At 36.5% G+C, this 12,263-nt stretch overlaps 1 protein-coding gene across 1 annotated transcript in view; it reads right to left on the bottom strand.

The window, feature by feature from the left end:
* dnm1b (dynamin 1b) overlaps positions 1 to 12,263 on the bottom strand; it is a 29,952-nt gene that overhangs the window by 7,751 nt on the left and 9,938 nt on the right. The window contains exons 9-15 of the mRNA XM_056745873.1: positions 11,644 to 11,711; positions 11,147 to 11,285; positions 10,859 to 10,945; positions 10,697 to 10,767; positions 10,476 to 10,527; positions 7,714 to 7,725; positions 6,903 to 7,016 (exon numbers count right to left, since the gene is read on the bottom strand). Coding sequence (XP_056601851.1) covers positions 6,903 to 7,016; positions 7,714 to 7,725; positions 10,476 to 10,527; positions 10,697 to 10,767; positions 10,859 to 10,945; positions 11,147 to 11,285; positions 11,644 to 11,711 — 543 coding nt within the window. The remainder of the gene's footprint in view (positions 1 to 6,902; positions 7,017 to 7,713; positions 7,726 to 10,475; positions 10,528 to 10,696; positions 10,768 to 10,858; positions 10,946 to 11,146; positions 11,286 to 11,643; positions 11,712 to 12,263) is intronic.

The raw sequence follows: 12,263 nt of genomic DNA, 5'->3' as shown, positions 1-12,263 counted from the left end.
GCTGACATAAAGTATAATAGTTTTATTACACACACCTTACACATTATTCACACACCTAAAGGATCATTTTAGCGGCATCTAGTGGTGAAGTTGTGAATTGCAACCAACGACGGAGGCTGAATCAGCGCTAAGATATTGTCATATTTTCGCTTCTTTCCCAAATGAGATAATGTATTTCCAAAACTCACTCTGTTTGTCCGTTTAGGGCTACTGTAGAAACAACATGATGAATTCTATTTAAGAGGACCCATGGTGTATGTAGATATAAATAGCGAATTCGAGGGTAATAAAAACATCACTTCATTATATAAGGTCTTTATACACCTCTAAAGACATAGTTTTGTATGTGATATTTCATTTCTGTCATAAGATCCTCCTATATTTTACACACTGGACCTTTAAGGTTAAGAAGTTCTTGTGTTGAGTATGGATTTCTCACTGGCAGCCTGCAGTATCAGAGCCAAAATTGATTTCAATGAAATCTACTGTATTAAATGCTTTGAAACCTAGAGGGGTTTATAAGGTATGATCAGCAATTGATGATTATCTCCTGTGAAAATCTACACAATATGAAAGCAGGAGTAGGAGAAATGTCATGATGCAGTGGGTAGGAGGAGAAGAGGCAGTGAGGATCACAACACATCAGAAGAGTAACAGACTTACAAACAACCAGAGCAATTAATTTCAGTAGTAAAATCTCATTGAGTGCGTTTACATGCACAGTCTTACTCCGGTTATGCCTAATAATCTGATAACAAGTAAGGTCATGTAAACGTGTAAATGGTTTTCTTTTATCGGGGAAAGCTCATAAATGGCGTAAGCAAATCCCGCTGGGCAAAGGTATTTTTTGCTCATTACTCATATTTCGCGCTGCATGTAAATAACTTTACTGGTTTTCTCTCAGTTTTGTTTATGTGCGCATGTCTGACGGCACAGTTGTAAAAGTCCCAAACGGAAGTAATAATGCATAAAAGTACGCTCTCGAATCATGCAGTTGATGTAGAAACGAGAACAAGAACTATTGTTGAATATGCATGTACTGCGGACATGAGAAGATATATAAAAATACAGCTTCTGACCGTTTTCCCGCTGCATTTTTAAATACTAAACAGACTATCGACGATGACGTCACTGCACGTGAGAAACCCGGCAAATCTCAAACTTCCATGTAAACGCGGTTTTCTGCGTAGCCGGTTTATTACTATGCATTTCAACACGCAACAGGTTTCCTTTATAAGCTGTTTATTGATAGATATCCGTTTATTTTGTGCCTGAAAACACACTCGTTGATTCTGCAATAATGATGAGATGACTAAACATCAAGCTGGATTCTCAGTTTGTTTTAATAAGATAACATATAGAATTTTTTAATGAATTTAACTTAAAACGATTTAGTTATGTGGATTTATAAGATGTATAGTGCTACATGTCAATAGCACACAGGGGTCCAGGTTTAATCGTAAAATACACGGTTTAATGGTCATTATGTAGAAATATTTGAATCCTGCGATTGACCATTCATGCAAGAAAGGAACATGTTTCTGCCGAAAGCTCGATGGGAGCCATTTTAAAGTTTTAAACTCCAGCTAAGATCTTACATAAATTAAATAAATTACATCAAACTTTAAAAGGAATTGTAAGGACGCACAACCCAGGATAACATGGTTATAAAAAGCCCTTTGTCACTGTTCAGAATGTCGATTTTCTCACGATTTAGAAGGAGTTGGAAACATTTGAGGTATTGTAAGTACTCAGCTGAACAAAATATATAACACTAGCCTAGTGGTTTTTGGATATTTTACTGCAAAATTCTTACAAACTGCACCTTTAATTGTCTGTTTTAGGGTTTTGACATTTAATTCTCATACACTTTTTATTCTGCTTTGAAACGTCCATATTGTTCTGAGTATAAGACTGTTTTACTTTCTCTTAAAAAATAGGGTCATCATACTGTTTATTTAAGGTCTAGGATTTACATATCAATAATACAGCCGCCAAGTACGTGTAAAACAAGTTTGACCAGGAGTGAATTGAAGCCTCCATTAAAATGCTATCAGTCATAGAAAAGCTTCTAGTCAGTTTTTTTCTCACTTGAAAGACTTAAAATTTTACTTATATGTTAACAAATTTTTTTAGGCTGTTTCTAAATAATTTAATAATAGTTACAGCCCTATTTCTAACTGAGGGTTACAAGTTTAAAAGGCCCAAAAACATCAACCAAATTCTTTGTTTCAACAATTTATGCTTTAATTTATGATCATTTTCCTCCACGGTGTGATATCCAGTAATAACAGACTTTGGAGTGAAAACAAAAATGTTGAATTACACACACAGAGGACGCCTGTCTGCACAATCCAGAACACAGTCATCTGCTTTTTTAAGTGAAAAATCATTTGACATTTCTGGCAGTTTTGTACCAAACCTGAAATTATGAATTATGATTCTAAGATTCTTATTGTATTTGTACCCTATCAAATATTCCAAAACAATTCCATGTCTTTTTTCTGTAAAAAAGAAAATAATTTATTAATGCAAACAGTTCTGGGTCCCTTTTGACTTCCATTGTCATCTACAACTGTAGTCAATGGTGGTCAAGAACTGTTTGGTTATAAGCATTCTTCCAAATATCTTTCTCTGTGTTTATCAGAACAAAGAAATGCATACAGATTTGAAACAACTCGAGGGTGAGTAAATTTTGACAGAATTATTATGTTTTGGCTGAATAGCCCTTTAAGGACCACAGACTCTCTTCAGAATCACTGCACAAAGCAGACAACCATATTTCTTTCACCGAAAACGCAAAACTGCATCTCATAACAGAAAAAAGCCCATCCAAACTATGCGTTACAAAGATGAATGTCCTTACAGGCCAGTGTAAGAAGAGCCCTTGACCCCAGGAACAGATCAAACGCTGTAAAGATGATTTATGTCTGTTGGTTAGGTCATCTACATGTCACAATCCCTCCTGCATCGCAGAAGAACATTCAAGTTTCCTCCTGTGGCTTCACCAAAGTATCTTAAAGGGACAATGGGGTATTTGCATTGCACACGGTGAAAAATTACTAGGGATGTTACGATTCACTGTGAGCCGGTTAAAATCGTATGTGACAATTCAAGCCAGTTGAGATGTTATCTGAATTGCAATACATGTTTTAAACAGCAGTGGCCGCTCTGTTAACTGCAAACTTTAAAAACGTGGAAATGCTGAGATTCCTTAAATATAAAAAAATTGCAAAATCTTAGTTTGTTTAAATTAAAGAGACTTTGTGGTATTCGATTTTTATAAAATTGCTGTTTAGTTTTGTTATTTGACAAAAATGAATTTTCTTTTACAAAAAATGGCAGTCCCCGCCAAAGGAAGAAATCGCTTTTAGCAACTTGTTAGCAACCGCAGTTTGTAAGATACAATAAGGCTTTAAAATATCACAAGCAGGTTATAATTGGTGTGTTTTAAGTCATAGCATAATACGTGAAACTATTTAGAGGTTTTGTTTACCACAGACCTTATTTTGGTGATTTACCAAAAACCCATTAAAAAAACCAATTGACATTGGAGCGATGGAACCGGAAAGCCTAAAATGCTACCTCGCTTCCGGGTTTTCCATACAAAAATACATCATCTCTGAGCCCCCTATAGGGTTCAGTATTGTTTGGTGATCAAACATTTCAAAATATATATTTTTTTGTTATGCAGAAGAAAGTAAGTCATGCAGGTTCTGTTGACAGAATTTTTGCGTAAACTAGCAGTTTAACGTTTGTTGGTTATGTGTGTGTGTGTAAGCCAGAATAAAGAACTCTTTATCCAGTCCGTAGAGAGGAAGTCCGCTTCAGAAGAAATAGCTACATGAAGAGAGGTACAGACCACAGGACCGCACATCTGGAGATATTACAATTCCGTCTCCATGCCAAGAAACACCAGCCAGCCACCCCCCGCACACACACACACACACACACTCATGCACACACACACACACACACACACACATATACATACACAGATGCCAGAAATACATAAAAAAGCAAATGTTGAGTCTGACAGGTTTTCATCAGTGCCAGCACACTCTTTTTTGACCTCCGACCTTTCACTTCCTGTTTAACAAGCGAAGTAACATAAACCAAAGACGAATTGGAAAAAAGAAAAGCTCCGCCTCGTTCGCTCCCTCTCTTTTTCTAACAAGGGAAAGTTAAAAGTCTGCCACGTCGATCCAGAAAAATGCACATTTAAAAACTACGGAATAACTCTGTCTGGATCTGGATTCGTGACATAATCCGAAAAAACAACATTTTTTACCTTTTGCAACATGTAAGTTTATGCTACAGGTACACTTTTTCATTGATTTGAGAGGGATTTACGAGTTGACCGGCCAGGAAATACATCGCTTCTTACCACCCACATTCTTTGACTCCTACCTCCATCAAACACTCTGTGGTTTTAAAGGTCCCACCTCTCAGCCTCCTCCCCCACTCACCCACCGCTCTTTGGCATCTCACACACTCGGACGTCCAGCCGAAAGGAGCCAGAGCGAAAGAGAGACAGGAGAAGAAACTCATTGATGGAGGATCTCAAAGGACAGTCAGTACATCAGATCGCTAATGCCAAATCTGATTGGCATGGATGCTCAAACTGTGAGGTATTTCTATCTCTCTTTATTCGTCCCTTTGAAGTATTTATTAGTCACGTATGGTAGAAACGGATTGAGGGGTTAAAAGGAGGGACAATGATGAACACTTTCCGAAAACGAATGAAAGCTAAGTCTAGGAACTCTAAATGGGAGATTTTGTATATATTAAGATGCTTAATTTTTTTTCCAAACATATCTGAATACAGTACTTCTATTTAAAATGATTATTTAAAACTTTTTAGAAAAATTTACAGCACTATTGTGATAACTTCAATGATCAAATTTAAAGATGAACTTTCTCTCTTTCAGGATGAAAACTTCAAACACAGACAAGAGCATTGAACTAAAAACACTTTTAGGGATTTCCATGCATTTACATCACATCATCATCGCTCAAGACTCATCTCATCTTGTCTCCATGTGAAGCTTCATACCCACCCCGCTTGCCCAGTGTTCAGACTACCTGTTCAGGGCGTAGAGATTGTACAGTAGTCTGCACATTGGTTAGGCTGTGTGAGGGGTCAAACACATCGTCGCTTATGTACATCTATCAATGCAAACATCCATCTGCAATGTAATGTGTGTATATATGTGTGTGGGTAAGTAGCTATAGTTTTGTGACAGATTCATCCAAAGACATGAGCACTTCCTCGTTTAAAAAAATTAGAAGAATAAATACAAATCTACTCTAGGATTTGGGTTAGTTATTAGTAGTTTTATAGAAAAACTACTGACGTCTGTTTAATATCATTTTAAATAGCTAAATCAACTCATCTGTGAGGAAGAAAAAAAAAGAAAGTTAGACAGAAAGAAAGTTAGACAGAAAGAAAGAAAGAAAGAAAAAAAAAGTTAGAAAGAAAGAAAGTTAGAAAAGAAAGTTGGAAAGAAAGAACATGATTTCTCATTTAAATAGCTAAATCAACTTATCTGTGAGAAAAAAAAGAAAGAAAGACACAAAGAAAATAAATAAGTAAGTAAGTAAGAAAAGAAAGAAACATAGAACGTAAGTGAGAAAGAAAAGAAAGAAAGAAAGAACGTAAGTAAGAAAGAAAAGAATGAAATAAAGAAAGAAAGAAAGAAAGAAAGAAAAGAAAGATTAGAAAGAACGTTAGACAGAAAGAAAGAAAGAAAGAAAGAATGAAAGAACATGAAATCTCATTTAAAAAACTAAATCAACTAATTTCTGAGAAAGAACGAATGAAAGAAAGAAAGAAAATGATATCTAATTTAAATAGCTAAATCAACGTATCTGTGTGAAAAAAAAAGAAAGAAAGACACAAAGAAAATAAATAAGTAAGTAAGTAAGAAAAGAAAGAAAGATAGAACGTAAGTAAGAAAGAAAAGAATGAAAGAAAGAAAGAAAGAAAGAAAGAAAGAAAAGAAAGATTAGAAAGAACGTTAGACAGAAAGACAAAAAGAAAGAATGAAAGAACATGATATCTCATTTAAAAAACTAAATCAACTAATTTCTGAGAAAGAACGAATGAAAGAAAGAAAGAAAAAGATATCTAATTTAAATAGCTAAATCAACTCATCTGTTAGGAAGAAGAAAGAAAGAAAGAAAGAAAGAAAGAAAGAAAGGCAAATAACGAAAGAAAGAAAACTCAAAAAGATGTGATACGTTATAATGTTTGTACGATGGAAAATAAAAGCCATTCTGTGTAAAATTCTCTTGCCTCGGAGTCTTATTTCATCTTTTTGGAGCATGAGGAACTTATTTTGGCGGCGGCACAACATAGCTGCGGTTTTCAGAAATGGCGAGATTAAATGAAAAACTATTAAATGCAAAAGAAGTCGTCTTTTGTTTTAAAAGGCCTTTCGCTGGATGCCTAAACCAGCTCAAGCTTTTGGGAAGTGTTGGACCACAATCTGGTATGTACGGATAATGAAAACCATATGCCATCTCCCCCACCCCCAAAGCAGCCCTCCCACCAGCCCCTGGTCTGCATCTCCTCATGCCTGCGGTCTGGACTGACAGTGGGGGTGGGGCGGGGGGGTCACGGCGGTACCGTAACACCTGTGCTTGATCAGACCATCGAGACGGCCAAATGCCTGGCCATTACTGAAATGAGAAACAGAACTACTGCAACGCTCATTTGTCCTGTATGACCTCATCCGTCCTATTCCAACACATTTAAACCTTCACCTTGAAAGGAAGCTTTGATTCTGCGAGTTTATTTAATATAGCTTATCCGATGACTTAAAGCTAAACTGGTGAATAGCTTTAATACAGGGCGGGTTAAAAAGCATTGTGTAAACGTTCATGAAACAGAGGCTCACCTCATCATCTTTGTACCAGGACAGATTCTCAGCGGTCATGACGAACCAATATTCCTTTGCTCCACCTTTCATTATGCCGATGTTATTGATGGTCAGCCATCCCTTTCTGATCACCTAGACACAAGAGATGTAAGAGATAACAGACAGTGCGACCGCCATCAATGCATCGATAAAGTTTTTTTAACCCTTTCACGCACGGTGATCAGTATAGTGGGAATCTATAAAACGCCATTTCTTGTGTTTGCATGGGTAGACATCTTGAAATATATTTAAAATATTTAATCTGTATGTAAGAAATGTTGTTTCTTGTTTTTCGTTACCCTTAGAACAATAACTCGACTGAAGTTGTTATAATTCATGCATGAAGGGGTTAATACATAGACATAAATGGCTCGATTTAAATCAACTATTTGTAAAAAGAAAGAAAGCTATGTAGAAAATCAGCTGACTTTAAAGTTTAGCGATCATTATATAAAAACATCCACAGACAGTTTACAATCAGAATCACGTATTCCAGGGTGCTGTGCAATGACATGTAAATATAACGTTTCTATTGAAAACCTTGTTTATTTCATAGCTGTTGCCTGAAAGCATATCATTTCAGAAATATGGCTGAATAGCATTTTCTATGAAGAAATAATGATCATAATGGGAAATAGGCCTGTTTTTCAAAAACACACCGCATTACAGCCCATAATAACCATCATGGAATGCTATTTTTCAATTTGCTATTTTTATTAAACTGTACAAAGACAAGAGTGCATTAGCAAACACACACACACAAGAGAGGATACGCTCTCTACACACTTACCATTATCTCATCCTGAGATGCGTTTGGCATAGCAACAGTAAGGAAGCAAGAGATAAGTTCAAGACAGGTAATTATATTCTGAGAAAAGGCAACAGTGAAAACAGGCAAAATGAACAGAATACTAAAGTAAAAGAAAGATAATAGCTCGGAGAGGAAAGTTCACTCACACTTTTTCTTTTCACAATTTAAAAACGCTGGAGGTTAGATAAAATGTGGTAAAACCTAACCGTTGGTTCAAATTGACCAAAGATCCATATCTGAGCCAACTATAAGTTAAATCCCAGAATATTTTGAGCATATACGTATGTACAGCCAAATTAAGAGACCCATTCAAAATAATTTTCTGTTTTTCTGAATTTACTATTTATAGGTATGTGTTCAGGTAAAATAATCATTTTTGTTTCATTCTGTGAACTACTTTACTTACAATATATCTTCCAAATAAAAAATATAGTTTCTATTTGCATTTATTTGCAGAAAATGAAAATAACAGAAAAGATGCTCTGTATTTTTCAGACCTCAAATACTGGAAAGAAAACACGTACGATAATTGAATATTATTATAATATGAATATGTATGTAATATTATTATAATATGAATATGAATGTTATATTTGCTCATGTATATTGGAAAAGTTCAAACAAATTATGTTTGAACTCCTGAGGTCTGATTTTGTTAAAAGACGACAAAACTGGACTCAAATAGCCACAATACATCTAGACATGCTGATGATATAAAATGTTTTTGTAAATGTTTCCAATTTACAGTATGAGCGAAACTCTTACAAATGTCACATCCATTATCAAACATTCATGAGCATTGCAATGTAATTTAAGTGTTATTTAAACATAAGAGTACATTAAAACATTGATTTTAGTAACATTGATAGTATTTATTAACATTGAAAGAGTGCTATCACAGAAATAATTTCTTGGTTTAGTTGGGAAAGTCCGATGTGTCTGGCACGCAGCCTAAGTAAAGAGTTTCTCACCATGAGAGGCAACATTTGAAAATGACTTTCTTGCTTTCTCTCTGAAGGTAAAGTAATAAACATTTTTTGTCATGATTCTTTCCTTCTTGTCATGAGTTTTCTAGTTCGGTGGACAGAGTCATGACAGTACCATGTCTTTTTGTAGAGTACCCGCCCCCTTGTTTCCCATAATCTCGCCCTTTGTGTTGATTCCCGTCACCTGCCCGTTACCTGCCCTATGTCATTATCCTTTGTTAGTCTCCCCTACTTCAAGGAGCTGTATGTAATCATTTTACTGTATTAAATCAAAACAATATCTTAATATATTCGTAGATATTTGGGAAACATGCTATGTCCATATATTGGTTTGTCCAAATAAAAATGTTTTAGCCAGTTATCCACCGTGAAATGTGCGTTCAGTGCCGCAATGTCTGTTTTGGTCTGTGTGACTCCGCCCACTGATGATTTACGCAGTAGTGTATTTCGACAGCTCGGTTGCCAGTTGGTGACAATCGAAGCATATTACAGCAATTATTTTACAACTTACGAGGAGTAATATACAATTTTATTATGGTTATTTAACTCTTTCACCGCCATTGACGAGTTATCTCGTCATTTAAAAAAAACCGCTTCCCCGCCAAAGACGAGTTATTACGGCAATCAGTGTTTGTACTGTTTGCTCTATTACACACCTTTGGGAAAAAGTACAGAATCCCAGAACCTAGAACGTATATGTTTTAGTGGTTTTTAATAATTGTTCTGAGTGTAATCTTGGCGGAATCTTTGACAAAAAAACGTTAATTATATCAGCTGTTTAATCAAAATGAGGCATTTTTGAAGGAACCTACCCACATCTACGGAGTGATAAAAAACGAACAAATGAAGATAGAAGAATACAGTTTATTTTGTTTATAAGCTGAGACTCTGTTCTTTCATTTGACATATTGTTTGTCCATATATTCCTTAAAGAAAATTTACTGTGAGCCATTGGGTGAAAATTTAAAAAAAAACGCTGGCATAGGCTGGCAACTTTTTTTTAAAGAGGCTGGCGGCGAATGAGTTAAAAGAGACAGCAATATGGCCCCTAAATGCGACCGGAAGATGCAACCTCTGAAACGAGCTGTATTTCCAAACAACAAAACCACTCCAAACGTATACATTTGAAAGAATTTATGCTTTCCATTACACTCCTGTAAGTGTCTGGCAGGAGGAGGGGCGGGGAAAAACACTCCCCAATAGTTAGAATTTTGACTGCGATAACACACTCAACCGCTAGGTGTCAATGTCACATACAGTTCCTTTAAGGCCCTCTTGATTCTTGTCCGTGGGCGGTTCGTTTTGATTGATTCCCTGGTACCTTGTCCGTTTTGTTCCTGCCCAGTCCCTGTTATATACTAAGCCTTGTTGATTCAAGTTATTGTTCTTGTTATGCCCCCTTGCGGGAAGTGTTTGTTTTGTTGTTATTATTCAACCAATGGTTCCTTGTTTATGTTCTGTTTACCCACTCGTGGGGTTTGTTTTATTAATAGAAGTTGTTTCTGCGTCTGGGTTATGTGCACACATCGTGACAATTTTCTATACGCGTTTTGAATAACAGAAATGCTTAAAAATATATTAGTACATCGGTTTAATCTTTTTGAACCATCAGCCACCGTCATATCTTATAAAGGCACAGATGGACAGAATATGATTCATATTGAATGTATTCATGTTTGAGTAAAGCTGCAAACATCTGTGAGGTTTGTGTGAAGGACGCATCCGTAGCATCTGTTCGCTTTTGTTTGTGTTTACCTGATTGCCAACAGCTTTCTTCTTATTCATCTGACTGCTTCTCTGCTGGGCACTGAAGAGACGGACAAAAAACAAGACATAAAGAAGCGAACGAAACCAAGGAAATCTATCGTAACGTATTCACAAGTCGACAAATAATTTCACACAAACATCAAACCCACGACCTTTACAATGCTAGCGACAGGAACGCGAATAATACAACTAAAAAGAGACGTTCTTACTTGGCAAAACCGATGAAATCCTCATGATTGGTGTTCACGTAGGCCAACTCAATGTCTATCAGCAACATGACCTAAAGAACATCAAAACACATTAAACCTCGTATTTGGTCAAATCTAAGTATATTTTGATAGTGCTGATGTGTGACGGTTGTGCGCCTGCACCTGATCTTTAGTGCGACTCTCACGATCGCGGATGTGCTGGGTGACAATCCGCTCCATCTCCTCTCTAAGCATAGGGTACTGAGCCAGCTGTCGCACAAAAATACACACCGGATAAACCACAACCATTGACACAAAAAGATGAATTTTATCCTGAAGCAAATCCTTTTACCGTAAGATAATTAGTTAAAGGATAGAGCTCATGAAAACACCGAGCGGGTCACATCTAACCCCCAAACCGAATGAGACAGAAATGCATGAAAACAGTGTCAGCGGTTCAGTACGGCTTACCTTCTTGGTGCACTGCCTGACCGTATTAACCAGCTCGGTGATCACCAGGTCAACACATTTCTGGCACGGCTCTTTGATTTTGCCGATCTGACGCTTTACGATGGTCTCGAAGGCCATATCTGGAGTGAACAGACCGGTCCTGAAACAGAACAATTATTATGATTTCAGACATTAAATTAGCTCTGGTTAAAAAAATGCAAACCTCCCATAAGGGAAGAACTTTTTAATTTAGTTGTGATATTAAACTGCAGCTTTCACAGCTGACCAATCAAATACTCGTATTCCAGAGAGCCGTGTTATAACGTTGTTCTTCTTGTCATTTTGTTTTTGTTCCCATTTTTTTGTGCATCTTGAGAGCAGTTGTTCAGAATGTCACAGTGACATTGAAGTGAGTTTGATGTCAGAGCAGGTGAGTCACTGCTTTTTGTGTGTGTGTGTGTGTGTGTGCGCGTGTGTGTGTGTGAGTGTGTATGCGTGTGTGTTGGAAACGCACATACCTAATACCGTGGATATTCTTGATGGCGTAACTAATCTCCTTACGCAACTCTTTCTCATCAAACTCCATCTAGGTATTGTTAAAAGACAGATACGATTCATTGAGATACAACTTTAAAAGGGTCGAATACATGTTTTATGTGTCTTTGGTGTGATATAAGTTGCCCATGCATGTATTAGACACAAAAGATGCATTCTATCTAAAAGCGAATGCTCACCCAGACCTGCCTGAAATGTCTTGTGTATCCACACCCCCACAAATCTACGTCATTCCGGGGTATGAGTTGACTAAGACCGGCCAAATGTATACGCAAGTATAATGCACGTTTCAGAGAGGCAGGGCAAAGAGAAGATACAAACATGCACGGTATGTGGTAAATACAGCGTTGTGGAACCTTAAATCTTGTAGACATATTGTATTACAAACACAAAAACAAACGATAATATTCCCTTTAGCCGTGTCAGGACCCTTTTAATCATACTAATAATATTTTTAAAACCTCTGTTTACCACAATCTACACAACTGTTAAGAAGTATAGAGTCACTAAATTATTTTTCCCACATTTAACTAAACATATCAAAACTATGTAAGGACACAAATGGAACTATGAAAATAAACTA

This window comes from Triplophysa dalaica, chromosome 4, assembly GCF_015846415.1.
Source record: "Triplophysa dalaica isolate WHDGS20190420 chromosome 4, ASM1584641v1, whole genome shotgun sequence".
Lineage (NCBI taxonomy): Eukaryota > Metazoa > Chordata > Actinopteri > Cypriniformes > Nemacheilidae > Triplophysa > Triplophysa dalaica.
The sequence above is the reverse complement of the archived record's forward strand: the minus strand, read 5'-3'. Positions and strand labels throughout refer to the sequence as shown.